Source organism: Pygocentrus nattereri, chromosome 9 (assembly GCF_015220715.1).
Source record: "Pygocentrus nattereri isolate fPygNat1 chromosome 9, fPygNat1.pri, whole genome shotgun sequence".
In the NCBI taxonomy this organism is placed as follows: Eukaryota; Metazoa; Chordata; class Actinopteri; order Characiformes; family Serrasalmidae; genus Pygocentrus; species Pygocentrus nattereri.
Genome location: NC_051219.1, coordinates 28,075,780 through 28,099,260, shown reverse-complemented (window position 1 = coordinate 28,099,260; position 23,481 = coordinate 28,075,780). Strand labels below are relative to the sequence as shown.

Here is a 23,481-nt window from a genome sequence, read left to right as displayed (position 1 = left end):
AGAGGACAGGTCATAAGCTGGGCAGCAAGTTTCCAACAAAGTGTAATAAAGTGTTCAATGAGTGGAAGCAAAAGAAGGTGTTTCCAATAAAGTGTTCAGTGAGTGGAAGCACGAGGGAAGTGTTTCCAATAAAGTGGCCAGTAAGCACAGGTACAAGATAGGTTTTCCTAATAAAGTGGCCAGTCAGTGGAAGCACAAGGGAGGTGTTTCCAATAACGTGGCCAGTGAGCAGAACTGCAAGGTAGGCATTTTAACGGACACTGAACATATATTTGAAACAAAACACAATGCACAGACAAATAGCTTACACTAGTGTAAAATAAACAGTGTATCTTTTCAAAAGCACTGAACCTTGCTCACCTGCTCTGGGCCCATAGGCATTCTACCCATCATGCCCATGTTCATCTGACCCATGTGACCAGGGTTGGCTCCTCCTCCTCCACCCATGCCTCCATTCATCATCATTGGTGGGTACTGACCGGAGCCTTGCTGACCAAATGGCTGCTGCGGGTAGGAACTGCATGAAACAGAGAGGCACAGCTTACTATAATTTTTTTTAATTAAGTGCTTATGTGGAATTTTTCAAAATTACTGTGTAAGTAAATTCTTCTCAAGTAAACAAAGTCATTCAGGGTGATCCAGTAACCCAACCACCTGCCCACTGGATCCTATCTCATCGGCATTGTTTCAGTCAATCTCTGAGGACCTACTGCCCTTCATCACGTTTCTCATCAACAAGTCCTTGGCATCAGGTGAAGTTCCATCAACTTTCAAGACTGCAAGAGTACTCCCCATCTTGAAGAAACCCATGCTTGACAGCTCTGATGTCAACAACTACAGACCGGTATCACTTCTTTCTTTCCTTTCAAAAGTTCTTGAACGTGCAGTCTATAATCAACTTTCTTTCTTTCTCACACAGAACCAGCTCCAAGACCCCAACCAGTCTGGCTTCAAACCAGCACACTCTACAGAAACTGCCCTCATCGCAGTGACCGAGAACCTCCAATCTGCAAGATCAGCCAAATTGTCTTCTGTCCTGATCCTTCTTGATCTCTCAGCAGCTTTTGACACAGTCAACCATACGATCCTTCTGGACATCCTCACCAACCTCAGAATCACTGGTTATGCGTGGAAGTGGTTCAAGTCCTATCTGGAGGATCGCTCTTATCAGGTAACATGGAGAGTGTTCACATCTTCTCCATGCAGGCTCTCCACTGGTGTCCCCCAAGGCTCGGTCCTGGGTCCTCTTCTCTTTTCTCTTTACACTAGCTCTCTTGGTGATGTAATATCTTCTCATGGCTTCTCTTATCACTGTTATCCTGATGACACTCAACTAATGTTTTCTTTCTCTCCCTCTGACACACAGGTTTCCATTCACATCTCGGCATGCCTGTCTGACATCTTTACATGGATGGCAGCTCACCAGCTGAAGCTCAATCCCAGGAAGACTGAGCTGATTTTCATCCCTGCAACTACAGGTCCTCATCATGATCTTGCTATCTCATTCGAGAACTCCCTGATTGTTCCATCTGTAGAGGCAAGAAGTCTTGGTGCGACTCTGGATGGCCAGTTATCGTTCTCAACTCACATCGCGAACCTGACTCGGTCACGCAGGTTTCTCCTGTACAACATCCGAAGGATCCGACCCTTCCTCACCCGAGAGGCCACCCAGGTGTTAGTGCAGTCTCTTGTTATCTCAAAGCTTGACTACTGCAACTCACTCTTGGCTGGTCTTCCCATGCAGACCATCAAGCCTCTGCAACTCATCCAGAATGCGACAGCATGACTCGTCTTCAATCTGCCCAAGTTCAGTCACGTCACCCCACTGCTGTGCTCCCTTCACTGGCTTCCGGTAGCTGCACGCATCAGATTTAAAAACCTAAGGCCTGCCTACAAAGCCAAAAATGGACCAGCCCCTGCCTACTTGTTGGCAATGGTGAAATCTCGAACTGTACGACGAGCACTTCGAGCTTAGAGTACAGCTCGGCTTGACCCGCCATCCTTCAAGGCACACGGAAGACAAGCGTCGAGAATGTTCTCTGTACTGGCACCCAGGTGGTGGAATGAACTCCCACTGGCCGTCCGTACAATAGAGTCTCTTGCTGTCTTCAAACGTAGACTGAAGACTCATCTCTTTACACGGCACTTAAATGAGCACTGAATTATAAGCTGCACTTATATTTTATTGTATTCCACTGTGTATTATAGTTTATTGTATTGTATTTTATTGTATTGTATTGTATCTTATTGTTATTGTATTGCATTGAATGGCACAGAGTTCTGCGTTCAACTCTGTTTCTTTTTCTCTTGGTGTCTGCAGTGACATTTTGTTTCTAGCAGTATCTGAGCTCAGGACTGTCTTTTTCTCTAAGCTATTGGTAACTAGCAAAGATACTTTCTCTAGATTGACAAAGCATTTCTTGTAAGTCGCTCTGGATAAGAGCGTCTGCTAAATGCTGTAAATGTAAATGTGATCTGATGTGAAATGCTCCATTCTAGAAAACCTTACCAGGACAGAAAATTTGCAGCAATGGTGATAGGAACCAGACGTCTAAAGAGCTTAATGCTTCTAAAAGATCCCTCACAGACAGTTATTACAAAAAATGGTTTTGAACACACTGCCTGATGTCTGAGACACTGTGTTATGATATTTTTATAGTCTATTCATGGTGGGGAGGTAGATGTGGGGTGTTCTAAGGAAAAACAGAACTTTTCAGATTTATGACTACTATCATCATACTTATAAACACTCAGAAGGCACATCTAGGTTCACTGATAAGTTCATTATGCATAAAAAATAAAAAAAATTGGATTGAATATTTGGACTGTTGATATGGTGACCCCTGGTTCCTATCACCACCACTGTAAAGAATTCAGAGTAGGTAAGTATCTTTACAATGTAACGTTTCATATAAAACTACTCTGAATTAATTTCAATATTTGAATTATGCAGAACAAAATCAGTTCTCTAGTCGTGTTCAACTTTACAGGTTACAAATAATTAGTAGGAAGCTGTAAAAAAATGAAATTTTAAGTGTATTCAGCAAGAATAAAGCTCTAAAATGTCAGAGAAAACTTTATAACATCATTAACAAAGTCCTAAATAACCAACCTACACTTCATTTTCTTAAATCACTAACTTAAAAAAAAACTTGTGGACATGAAAATACAGATTTTTCTTAAAAAGGCCTTCAACAAATGATGCTGAAACTAACACATGATGAAATTTCCCTTTAAATCAAGAGGGACAAAGTCCAGCATAGCTTGGTGATTCCTCTGTTCAAGCACACCAACTAAATCTGGCATTTATCTGCTGAGTTGAACTAGGAAAATCACACAAAGGACTGCAGCCCTTTACCTTTGCTTTAAATGTGCAGGACTGGGATTAGTCTGTAATTAGACTCACCTGTTGCGGCCCATTCCTCCCTGAGGCCAGCCCTTCATGTCAGGGGTCTGGTACATGGGACCCCCCTGAGGATGCTGCTGCATCATTGGGTTTTGCGGAGGCCCCAGGCGGCCAGGCATCATGGCGTTAGGAGGGCTGCCTCCGGCGGGGGCAAACGAGGGGTCTCCCTGCTGACCCATCCCTACACACGTAACATTGTTTATGTTAAAACTCTTGTTTTCTCTCAAACAAATATTCACTGGTCTGTCAAAAATTTGTGGACACCCAACTACAAATATTGTTACTGCCCAGGATGAGAGGGGTCAGCTGTTATTGTGCCAACATGCTTCATCACTCTGCTGTCCTGAAGCGTTGACTACATCCACAGCCAACTGTGACATTTTGATATTCCTTACCATAGTTTCCATAGCCAAACTGTTGCTGGCCAGGCTGACCCATGCCAGGACCCCCTATACCCCCATCCATGCCTGTGGGGGCTGTGACATTGGGTGGTGGGCTGAATCCTCCGGCCGCTGCCTGCTGTTGCTGCTGCATCATCATCATCATCCTGTGCCTCCGCATCTGCATTGTCACCATCTCCCTGCTTCGCTGAGCCATCATCTGAGCATTCAGGAAACTTGGCTAGATCAGAGAGAGAGCGCAGTTAAACTCACATTAATATACCAACTAATTAATACATACAAATACCTACTAACTACATGAACATATTCCAAAGCTTGAAGGAACAGTTTGGTAAAATATAAATTGTATTAAAAATTCCACATTTAGTGCCAACTCTACCTAATAAATGGCTTTTTTGTGGTGTTTATATAATGCCATTTGTTTTGGCTTGTAGTTCAAGGACAACAAGTGCTTTTGGGGTCTTCATAACGAAGCAGCTTCAATGTTGACAGATGCAATTAACAGTAGTTAACAACTTTCTCTGTTAACCCAGCTTTCAATTTTTAGACTGTGACTAGGGTTAAGGCAGTTTGAGATGCTAACTGGTGCACATTGTCATCTCTCATCATATTGTAGGTTTAAGGTAAGCATCACACCCAGAGGCTTAATAGAAGTTAAACATACAACGGCAAAGAGACAACGATCTGAAATGAATAATGAAAGCACTCTGTGTGCCTACCTGCCCCCCCATTCCTGGCTGCATTCCAGGCCGCATACCAGGGTTTCCTCCTCCAGGATTCTCCATCTTGATCCCCATGCCCTGCCGAGCCTGGCTCATAAACTGAGGACAGAGCAAATCCGACATCAGACTTATTCTAAGCTCCATCTCCACTCATAAGTTTACTATCCACCAAATTTTAGTTTCATGACCTTGGCTGTGTTTGAAAACTGGATTTCTATTCAGTTCATACGGTAAAGGCTGGACACAACATTGAAAAAAAGTGGAGTGGCAAAGTTTTGAAATGAAAGTGAGCATATACTTAGAGAGTATGCATTTTACCTGTTGTCCTTGGAGCCTCTGCTGCAGCTGTAGTCTGGTTGGCTTGGTGGCACTCATCATCCTTGGCCTCATCATTCCGGGGCGGGGGTGCCCCATTCCCCCCATCGGCCCCATACCCCCCATCCCTGGGAAGCCCCCCTGCTGCCCCATTTGGTTCAACATTGGGTTGTAGCCCCCAGGCGGCGGCTGGCCCTGCATGGGGTTCCCCCCATAGCCTGAAGGCATGGGCATGGAGGGGGGTCCAGGGTAACCCTGAGAGTACATGGGTTTCTGCTCCATCACCATAGAGGGGTCCTGCCCGGGGAAAGGTTCTGGCGGCAGATCACTGCCCTGACCCTATAGAGAGGGAGAGAAGTAAAGAGAGAGTCAAAACAGAAGGAGGGAGAAGATGAAGATGGGGAGAAAGAATCAGCACAAAGCTGATACATGGTTCTCCAATATGGATGTAAGAGTAAAATACTCTTCTTGTACTGCACAAGTTCATAGATTACAGGAAGTTGAATACAAGCAGGTTAAAACATAAAGGAAACAAGTAAAGCTATTAAAACAGAAAAATAATAAACACTTTTACTTTTACCCCTAAAGATGAGAAAAAAGACAATAATAGACAGAAAAAATAAATGCCCTCTATTCACTGACATTCTGTACTTATGATGTTTGTGTCATTTTAGTGTCATAAATAATTTTGCATGGCTATTTTCTAACCTCTCTTTATTCTATAGAATTGAACAGCTTGTTTTTGTAACTGTCATTTAAAACTGACACATAAGTAAGTGAGCTTTGTTCTGATTGGCTGCCCTATATTTTGTCATAACAAAAAGCAGTGTGGACTGAACTTCCACATGAACAGATAGGGATAAACTGCTGAACCAGTGTGCTGATTTCATGACAACACAAAAACAATGAATTCAAAACTGGATTTTTGCAGATTTGCTTGAAATTTTAACGTTTGCATTCCATACCAAACCCTGGCATATATTAAGAAAATATATTTCCACACAATACGGGCCCTTTAACCTATAGTAAAAATTCTGATAATAACTTGCAGACTGCCTTTATTTCATATGAGTGTGAGTGTGAGCACTGACCTGGCTGATGAGGTCGGGGATGCCCAGGGCGCGGTCGATCTCCTCCAGAGCCATTACATCCGTGTTGTTGAGCAAAGAGTCCAGCTGGTCCAACAGTGCTCTCTCATCACTCTGACCCTCAGAGGTGGAGGGAGGCACCAGTAGCTCATCCAGAGCATTACCAAACTGACGCCTGCAACGTGCACATAATGTAGGAACAGATTTCATGAGTATCATTTCATCCATTATACTAAGTCCAGTTAGGTGACACTACACAATCAGGTCCTTTGTGGATAATACTGCGATGGTCTGAAAGACACAATCAACTGTAAACAGCATGTTTGTGATGTTGTATAGAAGCATTACTGACCTGCTGTTCTCCATTCCCATAACATTATCCGGCCAGGAGGGAGACTGACTGTCTGGACACTGCTGCTGGCCAAAAGGGCCCATGCCCATATTCATATCATTAGATCCTACACAGGGAATCAAACTCAATATAAGTACATCTCATTCATGTTTAATTGCTTTATCTGAATCCATACAAACCACAAGTAAACGGTTGACTGTAGGGCTGTATGATATATCATTTGTTAAGCATTATCACAATTTGGCCTTGCAATACGGATATACAAACAAACCCTTTAATCGATCACTACTGTGGGATGTGAGCACCCTGACCAATCACCAGTGGCGGATGAAACACACAAATCATGTATTTGAGTTAAAGCAGAGATACTCAAGGTAAAATATTAGTCCAGTAATATTTTAATTAGTCCAGTCCAACAGGTCAAAACAAGCTGAAAACTAAGTGCGCACTGTGCCCTAATTGGTGGTCTGACGTTTTTACGCACACATAAACCAAAAGGAACGACAGATTTCGCAAAATGTAGTGAATGAGTGAAAAGTAAGATATTTGACTTTGAAATGTAGTGGAGTGAAAGTAAAAAGTCACCGAAAATTGAAATATTGCAGTAAAGTACAGATACACAAAAAAACTCCTTAAATACAGTAACGAATTACATTTACTTAGTTACTGTCCACCACTGCCCATCACGGTTCCGGTTAAGTGTTTCTATGGATGTTCTGATGAATAAAAGTGTTCATGTAATTCTGCAAAAGTAAATTATGTTGGTCATCTTTATCCATGTCGCACTACTGATTCACCAGTGCATTTTCCATGTGCTCTAGAGCGCAATGCAATCACTTTATGTGGCATTATAACTGCTATACAAACTTACTGGTGACTTATGTGAAATTCAGCAAATTATCAGTAATCATACACTCAAAAGTGTGTTTTATAGAGGAGGTGTTAACGTATTTTCACTAGTCATGTGATCAGGGGTGCCCAAACGTTTTCACGGGACTATAATCATGAAAATGTCATAATGTAGCAGTGTTTAATGCAGATTCTATCATCTCATAAGAAGCTGATTCTTATGAAATTACAATCCCAACAATTATGCTAATTTTGCCTATAGCATGTCCATGGAATTTCTTGTGTTATGTCAGCACAATACATACATCACCCATGTTGTTATGTAAACATTTCCCACACTATGATTTGTACTTTGTAGACGGCAATTTTACAGCGAATCCTCAGTAAATCTTTTGACACAAAATTTTAGCTTTCAATCAAGGTGATCAGCCTAGCTCTAGTAAGTAAATATATTTAAACACGAGTTGACTTATTTCATACACATGCTGAAGCCTGGTTAAACTGTTCATACACTCAGTAATTCATGCAAGCAATATAATGCCACATTAATATTGAATTCAGTTTTTGTGAGGTGGTCATAGGTGTGTGGCTTTGAACATGGTTCAGCCAATCAGATTTTAGTACTGGAACTATATGTGTATCCTCAACCAGCCTACGTACCCATGTCCATTAGTTGCTGTTGCAGCATGGACCTGGTGCCAGGGACGCTGTTAGACCGGTTGACCATGGGTCCTCCCATCATGCCCTTGGAGCCGTAGGAGTCCATTCCAGGCCGCATCATGGAGGGATGGCCGGCAGCGCCCACAGGACTGGCACTTGAACGTGCCATCCCCCATTCACCGGGACCTCCCATGGGAGATCGCTCTGGAACCCCCATACCTCTGCTCATCACTCCTGAGAGAACAAATAACATTTGCAGATGAAACCAATCAAACATGTCTTGTCTGACTGGCAACATTTGTGGAAAGAAGAAATTCTAAGTTCGATTTTGAGCTGCATTTATGCTGCATTTAATCCTTACATTTCTCCAGGATGTTCTTTCCATGGCCCCAAAAACATATGAAGTACATCTTCCCATGCTAATACAAGATTTGGGAAGCACTTTATACCTAGTGGAACCCTACCCGAGAGGTTTTTGAACATCTCTGTCAGACAAAGCAAGAGTACAGCAACAAATGAGCTCAGTCTTGTTGCTGTGGATTTTTGCCTCCACATACCCATGTTGCTGTGGCAAGTGTCAGACCCTGCCATCATGCGCTGGCCGTCCAAGCTCTCCTGTTTAATGGGCATGGGGCATGGGCCACTGCGGCGGTCGGCTTGTCCTGCTCCAGCAGGCAGCTTCGAGTCCACCGACAAGGCCTTCTGTAACTGCGCTCGGCAGCCCGAGCCCACCCCAGGATTCCTCGTTCCTGGGAAATAAAGAGCGAGACTAGTTCACTGGGCTGTGCTCTTTGGCTGCCTTGCAGCCCCTTATACTTAATTATAGCAAAGCCAATCACTTCTCTCAGCCGCTGTGGACCATGTCACTAAAATGCAAGGATGTTTAGCATGTTCCAGTGAAAATATGTATTCTTATTTGTAGCATTAGTTCTTAGTATAGTTCTCGGTGTAGTTCTGTAAAGTGAGGTTGGTGTAGTGTAATGTGCAACACTTCTGCCTTCTTCGCTTCAAGCCCCCACCTGGGCAAGCACCCTGCACTGTACCAATAAGACTCCTTGGGCAACACTCCTAACACTACTTTCGCCTACCTGTGTATAATGATCAAACTGTAAATCTTCCAAAATGCAATTGCAATATGATACTCAAATACTCGAGTAAACATTTAAGGTGGCAGTATTTGAAAACTGAAATTTTTGTACTTGTTGCATTTCCTCAGGTGAAGAAAAAGAAAACATACAGCCCAACAATTAAACACCATGATCATATTTTAACAGAATTGTAAAACTCTGCTACTCTACATCATGAAAAGCCACAGACAGAGCATTTATTTTATTGTCCAGAATCAGTTAAAATATATTTCTCTGACAAACTAGCTTGGTGGCACATCATCTACCGAAGAGGAAAAACCACCTGTTGAAGACAAGTCTCTATTAGCATCTAGTGTTGCTGGTTATCTTTAGTCCATTATCTCATCTGAAGCAGCCTCTGCTATTTTAATCACCCGACACGAAAACTTGCCAATTTCCTGTAGCTATTTTAGAATAATGAAACACGTTTTGAAAACTATTCATGTGATGTGACATTTTTGTGCATCACCAGTGCTGTCACCTTAAAAGGTAAACAACAATTCTATTGTAATTTCCATTCTCTTTTCTCTGTTACTAAACTGCAGATTGGATGACACTGATTCTTTGACATTAAGTAGCAGACTTGTTTTACCATCATCAGGGAATGAATGGAGCTTGTTCCCTCCATCTGCAGCACCACTATCTCCTTGTTCTGGGAAATCTGCACCAGGACCTCTTAGGCCTCCCAGGATAGTGTCCAGCTACAGAGGAAAAAAAACATTTAAACCTGAGACATACTAAGAGGAACTCACCAAGCCTGATTCTGGAGATCTACCTTCTTGCAGAATTAGTTTTATTATCTGCCACACCCGTTCCAGATACTGTATGTAATGTCTTCAAAAGTACTTGATTGGCACTACCATGTAAGATATAGATTTCTTTCATTTTTGGCTGACGCACAGAGTGAGAAGCTCACCTCATCAGGAGGCTCAGGCTTGATCTTGCTCTCCATGTTCTCCTGGGCTGCTCTGCTAAGTGAGGTGCAATTACTTCCCCCTTTTCCTTCAAGGTCTTCAGGCTTTGGCTTGATGTCAGCAGGCTCTTTGGAGTCATCCTTGTTGAGGAGGTAGTGGAGCAGGGCATGGGTTTTCTTCTCCTTGGGGCTGTGCTGTTCTTGCTTGGGCTCTGGAGCACCTGCACCTCCACCAGATGCTCCCGCGCCTCCTCCTGCGCCTGTGTTGGTGCCTGCTGTCTCTCCTCCAGCCTCCTGACCCAGAGTCACCTTCCCTGTGGCTTCGGCGGTAATTTTGGCCACCTCGTCGGGCGTGTTTCCGTTCTGGAGCAACTTGTGAAGGATCTTGTGCTTCTCTTGCAGGGATGCTGTGTAGTGGGATGCAGAGCCTAGAGCTCCAGATGCCACTCCTGCTCCATGAGCTTGGTTCTGATTGGTGGAGGAGGAGACACCAGTTGAGGATGGACTCGTGACACAACTTGGCTCTTTACCCTCTAGGCCCATGGAGCCACCTGGACCACTTGATGCTGTTGGAGGTCCAGAAGGTCCACTTCCTACACCTAATCCAAGTTCCTCAGTGGGTGAAGTAAGGAGCTGAAGCAGTTTTTTGTGGCCTTTGCTATCTGGAACCCTCCGTGGAGGCTCTGATGAGGCATTCCCAGCTTCACTGCTTCCCTCCCCAGATTCTTTGCTCCCCGAACCTGCTTGGCTGTCTGGCCGCTCTCCGCTGCTGTTTTCGGCCTGGTGGGGGAGGCTGTGATGAAGGTGGTGGTGCAGGGAGTGATGCTGATCTCCAGCCCCCATTCCGAAAGCCCCTGCTGGGCTCTTGGAGTCCCCATGCCCTGGTTTACAGGGTCCACTGGGCTGGGAGGAAGAAGAGTGGATGCTGGGGGAGCTGTCAGGTTTGTGGGCTGGAGAAGGGGATGTGAGGGTGGAGGGAAGAGAAGTGCCCACTCCTTCACTGATGGCCTGGAGAGCATTAAGGGAGCTGCTGGAGAAGGAGCTGCCTCCTCCTCCCACACTGTTAGGACCCATAGGAGAATGCATACCTAATAAACATACACAACAAAAACAGTAAAGTACGTTCTAAATCACTAAGAAAATGCTGGTATAACTGTAAGGACCAGGAAAATCCATATCTGATCTAAAAGATCGGTATCAAGTCCTATGAAATTCTAATCTTTTGTTAATGCTTTTATCCCCCACTGCACTCTATTAATGCCATAGGCGTAGACATGATTAACAGTTAGTAATCTACAAAATGCAGCAGTGAGGTGCATTGAACAGGCACAGTTAACAAGTATTTTAGTAATGTGGTTAAACTTGCCATGGTTTGTTAGTAAAAAAAGATCATTTCCAAAAATAAGTTCAAATAACCAGAACACATACGTAATAATTGCACATAGTGCAGTAACTGCTATGTATTAACACAAATGTTATAAAACTCCCAATATAATGGACTGCTGAAAATGTACTAAAATCCTCTTCCAACACTGTAATAATAGTAAGGTATTACAGAAGCTTACAGAAACTTTAACAATTCATAATATAATAACTATGCATAATGTAATAACACAAATGTTGTAAAAACTCAATGTAATAAACTGCTGATAATGTAATGAAATGCTATTTTAGTAATCATTTTTGCCATGTGCTTTTTTACATTATAATCTGAGTGGTACATTTTTTTAAGAGTGATGTTTTAATGTAACAATCTAAATGCATAATGGAATAAAACATTAAACTGACTACTTCAGTAATCTGACTATATTTTTCAAGTAACTTTAATCATCTGATGGTTTTAACTACTTGTTAGCTGCTGAATGATGAGGGGTAATGAATAATGTCTATAGATTTGGACTTGGCATGTTATGTTTAAATAAACTATAGCTAAAAATTCTCAAGTGTTCTAAAAACGGAACTGTTATAATTATCATTTTCATTTTGAAATGTAATTAGCACATGAGTTAAGAGATCTGGAACACATTTAGATTATGACAACAAGTGAGTTCAGTGTATTATATTATGTGCTGACATTATTACCTTATTCTTTAAAATGTAGCTATATGCTAATAAACAGCATGTAATGTAAAATGTTACATTATTGGACGAGAACTTTACATTATCAACAGTTTAGGGGTTTTATAACATTTGTATTATTACATCATATGTAGTTATTACATAATGAGTTGCTCTCAAAGAAATTGCACCTGTAAAATGGAAATTTCAGGAGAAGGAAAAAACATTCTTAACTTATAATGGTAGATAATGTTATGACGTTTTTCAAGTACTTTTCAACAATTTTCATTGGTTCATTCATCATGACATTCTAACATGATGGAAAAAGTAATATATTTTTTAAATAACATAAAAAAATTAATTAATTAAAAAAGGGGGGTTTTTTGTGTGTAAAAGAGACAATATGCTATGCACATACTAGAAACTGATTTTACTGCTGCATTTTAAAGCAGCTAACATTTTTGCATATACTGGATTTCTCTTACTAACTCAATGTACTTGAAATACGCAATTTTTGACTATATTATCAACAAACTATTAGATTGAGACGTGACAGACGTTCAAAATTAAAGTACTTGGATTGTGAACAAAAACCTTATCAGGCTGTTCCTAGAAGGTTCAAATGCTACTTTGGAGACCAAAGCTGAAGGTCCCATCCTATACATCCCTCCTTCCTGACTTACCTCCTGGGGAGAACTGGTTGGAGGGCATTTTGGGACTTCCTCTGTTCCGAGGAGACATGAGGAGACTCTGCTGAGGTCCATTCATACCAGGGCTGCCTTGAGAAGGGCTGTTCATGCCTCCGAGCCCATAGCCACCAGTGGCCTGAAAGGGTGGCTGCTGGTGGTGCTGCTGCTGCTGCATCCCAGGACCAGAGTGACTGATTGTATTCATTGGACCTATCTGGTTCATTTGAGTCATTTGGCTCATCTGATTCATCTGGTTCAATTGATTCATCTGGTTCAACTGATTCATCTGCATCATTCGATTGCCCATGTTACCCATGCTGCTCATGTTGCCTCCGTTGCCCCCGTACATGGACCCGCCGCCCATGTGACCCATGTGCCCCATGTCGTTCATTCCGTAACCCCGGTTCATGCTCATGCCTCCCATGCCACCCATGCCCATACCCCCTCCCGGACCCATGTTCATTTGGGCATTGGGGTTGGCTCCCCCCATGGCCTGCTGCCTCATGCCACCTTGCATCATGCCACCGCTTTGGTTGGTGCGGCATCCATTGGGCTCCCTGTGGGGAGAAGAGAAGCAACTCTAAACAAAAAGGATCAATGTTTTTTTAATTAAGCTATCTGAAGAGTTATGAGTGGCATTCGTTTTTCAAAACTGCTTTTAAATATCCCAATAGATTACACAAAAAAGAATTTAATAATAAAATTCCATAGTCTATAGGCAGAAAGGAAAAAAGTAGAGAAAATGTACTTAACCCCTTAAAATTCCTTATTACATGATAAGGTTTGTTATTCTGTAACTACAGGGACTGTTTGGACTATTCTGAAGTTAAAGAAGTGTGTAATAACTGTGGGCTCACTGGTGGAACCTGACCTTTAAGGGGTTGAGTGAAAGTATGGGTATTGTGTGAATTTTCTTTTCTTTACTGAGAAAACCTTCAAAACCTACCATTCACTTGCCAGTTCATACAGCCTATATATATATAGAAAGCTGAGAAAACAGCCTGTTTGGAATTCAGTTATCCCATAATGTCACAAAGTCCAACTCATACAGTGGGGCAAAAAAGTATTTAGTCAGCCACTGACTGTGCAAGTTCTCCTACTTAGAAAGATGAGAGAGGTCTGTAAATTTCATTTCACTTCAACTATGAGAGACAAAATGAGAAAAAAAATCCAGGAAATCACATTGTAGGATTTTTAAAGAATTTATTTGTAAATTATGGTGGAAAATAAGTATTTGGTCAATAACAAAAGTTCAACTCAATACTTAACATAACCTTTGTTGGCAATGACAGAGGTCAAACGTTTTCTGTAAGTCTTCACCAGGTTTGCACACACTGTAGCTGGTATTTTGGCCCATTCCTCCTGCGGATCTCCTCTAGAGCAGTGATGTTTTGGGGCTGTCGCTGGGCAACACGGACTTTCAACTCCCTCCACAAATTTTCTATGGGGTTGAGGTCTGGAGACTGGCTAGGCCACTCCAGGACCTTGAAATGCTTTTTACGGAGCCACTCCTTCATTGCCCGAGCAGTGTGTTTGGGATCATTGTCATGCTGGAAGACCCAGCCACGTTCCATCTTCAATGCTCTCACTGGTGGAAGGAGGTTTTGACTTAAAATCTCATGATACAGGGCCCTGTTCATTCTTCCCTTAACACGGATCAGGCGTCCTGGGCCTGAAAAACTGACCCAAAGCATGATGTTTCCACCCCCATGCTTCACTGTAGGTTTGGTGTTCTTGGGATGCAACTCAGCATTCTTCTTCCTCCAAAAACGACGAGTTCAGTTTTTACCAAAAAGTTCTATTTTGATTTCATCTGACCACATGATATTCTCCCAATCCTCTTCTGGATCATCCATATGCTCTCTGGCAAACTTCAGACGGGCCTGGACATGTACTGGCTTACGCAGGGGGACACGCCTGGCACTGCAGGATTTGAGTCCCTCTTGGCGTAGTGTGTTACTGATGGCAGCCTTTGTTACTTTGGTCCCAGCTCTCTGCAGGTCATTCATCAGGTCCCTCCGTGTAGCTCTGGGATTTTTGCTCACCATGATCATGTTGACCCCACAGGATGAGATCTTGCGTTGGGCCCCAGATCGAGGGAGATTATCATTGGTCTTGTATGTCTTCCATTTTCTTACAATTGCTCCCACAGTTGATTTATTCACACCAACCTGCTTGCCTATCGTAGATTCACTCTTCCCAGCCTGGTGCAGGTCTACAATTTTCTTCCTGGTGTCCTTCGACAGCTCTTTGGTCTTGGACACGGTTAAGTTTGGAGTCTGACTGTTTGAGGCTGTGGACAGGTGTCTTTTATACAGATAACGAGGTCAAATAGGTGCCATTAATACAGAAGTTACAGGTCTGTGAGAGCCAGAAATCTTGCTTGTTTGTGAGTGACCAAATATTTATTTTCCACCATAATGATTTCCTGAATTTTTTTTTTCTCATTTTGTCTCTCATAGTTGAAGTGTACCTATGATGAAAATTACAGACCTCTCTCATCTTTCTAAGTAGGAGAACAAGCACAATCAGTGGCTGACTAAATACTTTTTTACCCCACTGTGTGTGTATATATACATATATATATATATATATATATATATATATATATATATACACACACACACACACACACACACACGCATATATACACCTTTTTGGCCTACACGTTTAGCTCCACCCATTCACCCTGAAATTTGAATGAGGCACAGAACAGGGCAGCCATTTAGAAGCGAGCTCATTTACATATATCAGTCTTAAAGTCACAAATGTAACAACAACAGCTTAATTAGTGCTAGGGGATAAACAGGTGTTAAAAATTGGTCATAGATGCCTAGATGGGCAGTTTAATTTTAATTTATATATTAAACACACTTATCGATCAGGAACCTTCAATGATGAGAAAAAAATAATAAAAGAAACATCCCCTGGCCTTATGAAATAGGTACTTCACAGGACTGAATGCAAATGTAAGGAGAAAAAAAATGTTTTGTCTATTGAAAATATTGAAAAAATATTTAGAAAAAGTATTTAGTTTCCATAATGCTTAAGTAAAGTACAAATGTTCCAAAATAATATTAAAGCATAGTAAAAATGTACAATGACATTTGAAATTTTCCACTCCTGTCCACAGGCATAAGTTGGCCCGTTTAATGATTGGTATTTCATCATTTAGCACATAATGAGATGAAATATCCAGCAGCTCATTCCACTGTTACTCAGTGCTTTTTATAAACAAGCAGATCATGTTGGATCTGTATCAAAGTCTGACTCTTTGACATTTTTTAAACATGCTAAACATAATTATGTAATTAGGTTAAAAGTGATCACAGTCTCAAAAGAAAAATAATAATATTTGTAATATTTGTTCTTCACCTCTGTAGCAGATGAGTAGATACGAAGCCCTGGGGCTCATTGGTCATTGGGTGGCGGTAGAGCTTGCTTTTGGTCTGTGCTGAGACCGGGGTGCCATCTGACAAAGAAAATCTGTACACTGGGGTCTCTGCATGACCCTGGAGAAAGGCTGAGAGAGAGAGAGAGAGAGAGAAAATAGTAGATAAGTAAAGTTTATTACAAATAAGGCTCTATATTAGGGGTATATGCGGCACCAAACATACCCTCATGGTAGTGGCGTTTATGGGACCAGGGTTGTCCATCACTGTGCTGGAGAAACATCTGAATGCAACGTCTCAACAGGTCCTCCCAGCCAGGACGCATGGAGGCACGCAGGGAATTCTGGTCTATCTGGATCAGCTTACCTATTAGGAATAAAAACAAATAAGTTAAAACACATGCGCCAAATGAGATTTTAGGTGTAAAAAGGAATCTGTGTAGAAAAACAGGTATGAATTCATATTCACTACTGATCTGTCTATGAAATTGCAATATATACTCTATGTGGCTATGCTTTATCAATATGTTAAAAACTATTACAAAAGGTTATTAAACTTGTATATACTGTATGGCATACACACTCTTAAAAGGGAACGCCACCAAATTTTCACAATATTTGCATAATTCAATCATTCAACATATAAACACAGTCATTCAGGGTGGTCTGGTGTGGAATGCTGTTCTAGAGAAACCTACCAGGATTGTTCACAGTGGCCGTGATAGGAACCAGACGTCTGATGAGTTTAATGCCTCTAAAAAGCCCCCTCACAGAAAGTGAATACACAAAATGGCTAAGAATACATGGCCTGGTGCCTTTTACATTGTATTATGATATTTTTATACGTTTCTGGCCTATAATGTATTTTTACCACTATCCTACCACAATACTATTCAGCCTGTGAAATCAGCTTAATATTCTACTCTTATCAGCCCATTTCACCCTGAGATGCAATACAGTACTCAGCATGCACTCCAATATAGTGTGCGTTCTGACCTCGTTCCCCCAACAACAATCTATGGGTTAGCAGTTACACAACAAGAAAAGATGTCTTGTATCTGGTTCAAGCAAACAGGCAGTTTTAATAATCCATCTTGAATAAGTATGAATACGTATTCAGTGCCTATTTTGCTTTTGCAGTTTTAGTATATTTTAAATAAACACTGGCGCATTGAGGTCGTGGCAAATGTTCACTAAAAATGAAATAAAAACACAGCTGGCCCACAGATTTGCTGAGATTTTTTTATATGGCCAGTTTAGTGGTTGCGTTCGATACCCACTATACAACATCATGGAAAGAACCCTGGCATCTGTATTTTTAAGAGCACATATTGTACTCAATATTATTTATCTTAATAACTGTGTTGCTTGCGTTGCTGTGAATGTTGTTTAAATAAAAAACTGTATATACTTTAATTCAAGGCTTCATTTCAACATGTTACTGTTATTAATGCCATGGTCAATATAACAATCTAAATTTTCACAACTCAGTTTTTAATGATCAATAAAGTACAATTATTAGTTAAATTTAGCCACATACTTCGATACTTTCGGCGCAGCTCGAGGTGGCTGCCTGTTCCAGTAGCCGTGTCTGCATCTTCTATTTTTTTGTAAATAGTGTCTTTTTCACCCACTTTCTTTCTTTTCTGGATATTGAGGCAGGGTCTAAAGTTGTTATACAGCTTTTTAAAACTACTTTTATTGTCTTTTCAATGGATAATTTAATGGAATTTTAGACTACAACTGCACCATGCACCATCACTTTGTCTACATGAGGAATCAGCTGATCGCGCTTCAGAAGCCTGTGGCTTTGTTTATATCGCATCGGCCGGTGATTCCAGCAGAGCTCATCATGGAGACATCCTTACCAGGGCTGCAGAGCGGGAGAGAAACAGTGGGAAAAGAAGCGGAGATACAAACCAAATCTTCCTTCAATAATTATGGGGAACGTACGGTCACTGGCTCACAAAATGGACGAACTGTCTGCTCTAACATGGACACAACTGGAACACCGCGAATGCAGCATTCTGTGCTTCACAGAGTCATGGCTGAGCCCGTGCGTAACTGACTCTCATGTTCATCTGAATGGTTTTACTACCATGAGGTCAGACAGAGACCACAAGCGAACTGGTAAGAAGAAGGGAGGAGGGCTAGCTGTGTTTGTGAACAATAGATGATATAACCCTGGTCACATCATGGTTAAAGAAGTAATCTGTAAGCTGGACATTGAACTGTGTGCTGTAGCAATGCGTCCGCGACTGCAAGACGAGAGAGACCAAGACTCTGGCTCTGCTGTATGCTAATGTCAAGGAAGCATATAAATCCACAGCTTTCCAATGGGTCGTTCAGATCATAACCGGGTTCACCTCAATTCGTGGTATAAACCCCTGGTTCAGAGACAGGCAGTGACCACAAGGACAGTGAGGAAGTGGTCACCTGAGGCTGTAGAATCGCTGAGGGGCTGTCTGCAGGCTACACAATGGGGTGTCCTATGTAAACCACATGGTAAGGACACTGATGCAATAACACCATGCATCACTGACTACATCAACGTCTGTGTGGAATCTGTTGTACTCTCCAGGACTGTCCGATGCTTTCCGAACAACAAACCCTGAGTGACAAAGTCTCTGCTGAGCCAGAAGAAAAGAGCATTTATGGCAGGAGATAGGGAGGAAATGAAGATGGTACCAAAAGAGCCACAAAGGAATACAAGTCCAAGTTGGAAAACAAACTTGAGCTGAATAACACTTGTGATGTCTGGAGAGGCCTAAAAGACATCACTGGCTTCAACCAACGCAGCCCTATTCCAGCAGAGGGAAAGCATGAATGGGCAAATGAGTTAAACCAGTTCTTTTTGCGGTTTGACAGTGGTTGCTCTCCTGCTCTATTGTGTCTGTCTCCTACGCAGTTTAACACACCTACACGACTACGCCATGGGCCATCCACAGCCTCACCTTCCTCCACCACAGCCATTCACACGACCGGTTGCACAGACATCCCACTTAATGAAGACGCTTGAAAGGCTGATGCTGGCTCATCTGAGACCTCTGGTCAAAACAGCCCTTGACCCTCTGCAGTTTGCATTCCAGGATGGCATTGGAGTGGATGATGCAGTTATCTACCTGCTGGACAGAAAATACTCTCACCTGGACACATCAGCCAGCATTGTCAGGATCACGTTCTTCGATTTCTCCAGTGCATTTAACGCCATACAGCCTGTGCTGTTAGGGGAGAAACCAAGGCTGATGCAGGCAGATGAATCCATCATCTCATGGACAACAGACTATCTGACTGGACGACCTCAATATGTGTGAGTGCAGGGCTGTGTCTCAGACATGGCTGTGTGCAGTGTTGGGGCACCCTAGGGGACTGTGTTAGCTCCATTCATGTTCAACCTTTAGGTACAACACACAGTCATGTCATCTACAGAATTCTCGGCCATTGTGGGGTGCTTGAGGAATGGATAGGAGGAGGAATACAGGAAGCTGGTGAAGGACTTTGTTGACTGGTATAAGCTGAACCAGCTGCAGCTAAACATCAGTAAGACTAAGGAGATGGTGCTGGACTTTAGGAAGTCCAAACCTGCCTTGTCACCAGTCATTATTGATGGAGTTGATGTGGAGGTATTTGGGACCTAGAAATATCTGGGTGTGCACTTGGACAACAAGCTGGACTGGAGCTGTAACACTCTCATGGTGTACAAGAGAGGCCAAAGCCATCTCTACTTCCTAAGGAGGCTGAGGTCTTTTGGTGTGTGTCTCCTATGGACATTCTACCATTCTTCTCTATTCTATGCTGTTGTGTGCTGGGGCAGCAGCATTAACAAAAGTGCTCTGAACAAAGTAAATAAACTTATTAGGAAGGCTGGCTGTGTTGTAGGAGTCAAGCTGGACTCATTGGAGTTTGTGGCAGAACAGAAGATGCTCAAAAATGTATACTACACTGGATGAACGGAGAAGCACATTCAGTGGCCGTCTGTTACAGCTGCGCTGTGTTAAAGAGCTTTGTGTGAGATCTTATCCACTGCTATAAGGCTCTACAACGAGTGTCCTTACTGCAGAGTTGGTGCTGATCTCCTGCTATCACTGTATCTCCTCTCTGATTAATACAGACAGTGCAATATATCACAACTATTACTGTAATGACACTTTCACTATGCACTTTACACTGTAATACTGAAGAAACTTAGTTAGTTACGTCTATAATATGTGCTTTTAGTTTACCTCATACCACTCAGTGCCTGTGGCTGTAAATACAACAAATCTGTCTCATATGTGTAATTATGTCTTGCTACTTTGTTTCTCTCTCTCTCTCTCTCTCTCTCTCTCTCTCTCTCTCTCTCTATCTATCTATCTATCTATCTTTTGTAATCGTGTACATCAAAACTGTAGTTTTAGATTTCGTCCACTGGGAGGTGCCACAAATAAGTTTTTGATTCGGTGAACTTCATTCTTAGAACAGCAGTAATTAACTCACAAAGTAAATATTGGATTGGGAAAAGAAGAAAGAGAGGAAGATAGATGGGACTTAATTACACGAACAAAGGGACAAAAATCAACTAGAAAGTCTGTTCAGAGTAACACTAATCTCAAATCACAGACCAATAATCTGCCCTCTCACGGCTGAAGTATTTACTTTTCATAACCTACTGAGCATAATGGGATGAAAAATGGGGAATTAATGGTACGCAGAGGCTTAATATGTACCAGCCTAGCTGTGAACAAGCTGACTATTGAATTACACCAGCGATAACACATGCTGGAATTCCTGTATGCAGATGTCTTTCATAACGTTAGAATAATGATGAGGAGCGCAGTTTAAATTATACAGCATTGACTCAGTAATATGATAATCAATACAGCACTATCAACATGAAGAAGTGTGCACATGTGCATGTACTGCTAATGTATTTTGCATCACTGTAATGTATTTTTATTAAGCAGGGCCAGACATCACCTATGATCATGACTACTTGCAGAGATAAAGCGGATTGATTAACTTCAAACGAGCTCAGAATTAAACCGAGCAATCAAAGAAATTTAGGCCAGGAGCAGTTGATTTTCATCACACTGACTGTGAGAGGAAGACACTGAACCATGTCCATTTACATTTCTGTGACTATGCAGAAATTTCTGAACAATCAATGGCATTCCCCTTTGTGTTTCACTGTATCTGGATACACTTTTCATTTTACTTTGCCCTCCTGTTACAATATCAATTGAAAGGCTTCGCTTGGACGTGTTAATTGGACTTGAGTAAAAGAAGGCCCTTGGTTTGGGGACTCCTCTCACCTGCTAGGCTGCACTTATTGATGATGATGCGATCGTAATCTGATCACAGTGTTAAGCAAGTGAAATCCGAATGTGATCCGATCACTGAAATGTTGAAAAGTATAAGCCTGCCTTGCAGGGCAAGACGTGATGTCATAACAAGATTGCATGCCTGGAGACAACTTGTTATAGAGCAAACATTTTGATATTTTATTATTTGAGTGAACAAAATCAACTAATACTCAACTAATTACCCCTTGAAAAGGCCAGCACAGGCCCAAAGATTTATTACACATTTCTATGACCTACGAATAGCTCAAAGAGTTTGCATTAAAATCCCTGTAGTTACTGAATAATACTCTGTAGTGTATGTAATCATTTTAAGGGGTTAACTGGCTTAAATGTGGCCTGTAAATGTGACGAGTTATAATAAAATGTTAGGCAACTGAGGTTCTGTTCACCAGGAGTTAAACAACCACCATGGAAAAAACGTAGCGCTTTGTTTAAGCCCATCATTTTGAGATACTGTAAGTAATAAGAACTAGCTAAAAGTATGTGACATAACAGGAGAAAAGGTAGAATCATGTGGGAACTTTGTTGTTCTCAATTTTCTCCCCAATTTAGACGTATCCAATTCAACCCACTTGTTAGGACCCCCCAGTCACAGGATATCACCAGCGCTAGGAGAGCGAAAGCAAACACAAGCCTCCTCCGAGTCCTGTGAAGAACCACTGCATCATTTCATACGGCCGTTAATGCAAAGTAACTGGACAGCTGAACGCGCTTGAAGGAGAACACTTACCGTCAGATCTATTACATCAACTGACAGTATGCAATGTCGTGATATGACGAGCTGTCAAATGTTTGATAATTCAATTGATGTAGCTGCTAAACACTTAACTAACAGAAACTGGTAGTGCTTATAGTATTCCAGTGACTAACGTTAGTAATACAACATAATGCTCTTTAGTGAATCACATACAGTACATCAGGAATGACTTAACTAAATCAGACTTGCTTATGTTGTATGTGGTGATCAGGCCTTAAATGTAAAGGAAATGCTCCTAGATTATATTCTTTTTTAACTTTTAGCCATAATTGCTATTTTTTCCTTTCCTCACACAGATAGCACACTATAAGGGAACTGCTGTACTCTACAGGTTATGTTGTTAATGCATTTTAAGTTGGATGCTGCTTTGAACATGTAAACTAAAAATCAACAATGGAAATATTTGCCAATTATTTTTTTTTATGGTCAACATTAATAATGTGGTCTACATTTATACTGTTGAATAACTGTTTCAGCCCGCATTGTTAAACTTTCGGTGGTGGATTGAGGTGGAATCTGTTGCTAACAAAGCTAACTTAAACTCATCCCCTAGTCACCCTTCTCTAGTCAGGGTCATTTTAACACCAGCAAGCAAAACAAGCTAGTTAGTGAAACACTATCTTTAGCTAACTAAACCCTTTCAAGCAGTGATGTTTATGTTTATTACATGTAATATGTTCTCCACAACTGGAGTTTTCTGGAGGACTTTTCAGCCACGCTAACTTGCATTACATACATACATACATATAGGCTTGATATCCATCGCCCCCTGTCCTTGAGCTCCTCCCTCATGAGACGTAGGATTGGATATAAACATTTCACACTTAAGTTTTTCCCACCCTAATAAGTCTACATTCCCCTCACATGCAGCCCAAATTCTCATTACTGTTCCCAGGTGTTCTCATAATAAGATCACCCATGAGACTAAGTGAAAACAGCCTCTATAAGTAAGACAGATATGGATTTGGTCTGATATGGTCAGTGTGTGTGGACTGAAGAATAAAGGCATGTTAGCAGTGTGAACATGTGCATTCTGTGAGCACTGTCTTCTGACCCGAGAGCTCGTGTCTGGTGTTGAAACTCTCTGTCCTCTCCACAGCAGTCACACGCCGCGCCACGCAGATCATACACGACTGCAGGTCTGAGAACACAAACACGGACACTCAGATTACAGAACTCCTCCACATCCCTAAAAATCTCACTCACAAAACACATTCAGTTGGGTGTGCCTAAACATTTGACTGGCACTGTACAAATAATTATCAACTCTTCATGGCACTTAATTTTATTTTTGTGCAATCAATTTTTTTATTATGTTTTCATGGCACTTTATTATAATCAATTGTTGCAGCTGGTGGGGAATTCAATTTCACATATTGATTCCTAATTTCACTCTTTATTATGTGAGCCT

The 23,481-nt window shown here is 41.7% G+C and overlaps 1 protein-coding gene across 5 annotated transcripts in view; it reads right to left on the bottom strand.

The window, feature by feature from the left end:
• LOC108427772 (nuclear receptor coactivator 3) overlaps nucleotides 1-23,481 on the bottom strand; it is a 132,436-nt gene that overhangs the window by 3,185 nt on the left and 105,770 nt on the right. For all 5 annotated transcript variants that reach the window (XM_017698240.2, XM_017698242.2, XM_017698241.2 and 2 more), the window contains 15 exons: nucleotides 23,125-23,211; nucleotides 16,198-16,338; nucleotides 15,956-16,103; nucleotides 12,575-13,137; nucleotides 9,837-10,921; nucleotides 9,513-9,621; nucleotides 8,351-8,542; nucleotides 7,794-8,027; nucleotides 6,285-6,390; nucleotides 5,936-6,107; nucleotides 4,848-5,183; nucleotides 4,527-4,628; nucleotides 3,802-4,027; nucleotides 3,407-3,587; nucleotides 361-517 (listed from right to left, as the gene is read on the bottom strand). In XM_017698240.2, coding sequence (XP_017553729.2) covers nucleotides 361-517; nucleotides 3,407-3,587; nucleotides 3,802-4,027; nucleotides 4,527-4,628; nucleotides 4,848-5,183; nucleotides 5,936-6,107; nucleotides 6,285-6,390; nucleotides 7,794-8,027; nucleotides 8,351-8,542; nucleotides 9,513-9,621; nucleotides 9,837-10,921; nucleotides 12,575-13,137; nucleotides 15,956-16,103; nucleotides 16,198-16,338; nucleotides 23,125-23,211 — 3,839 coding nt within the window. The remainder of the gene's footprint in view (nucleotides 1-360; nucleotides 518-3,406; nucleotides 3,588-3,801; nucleotides 4,028-4,526; nucleotides 4,629-4,847; nucleotides 5,184-5,935; nucleotides 6,108-6,284; nucleotides 6,391-7,793; nucleotides 8,028-8,350; nucleotides 8,543-9,512; nucleotides 9,622-9,836; nucleotides 10,922-12,574; nucleotides 13,138-15,955; nucleotides 16,104-16,197; nucleotides 16,339-23,124; nucleotides 23,212-23,481) is intronic.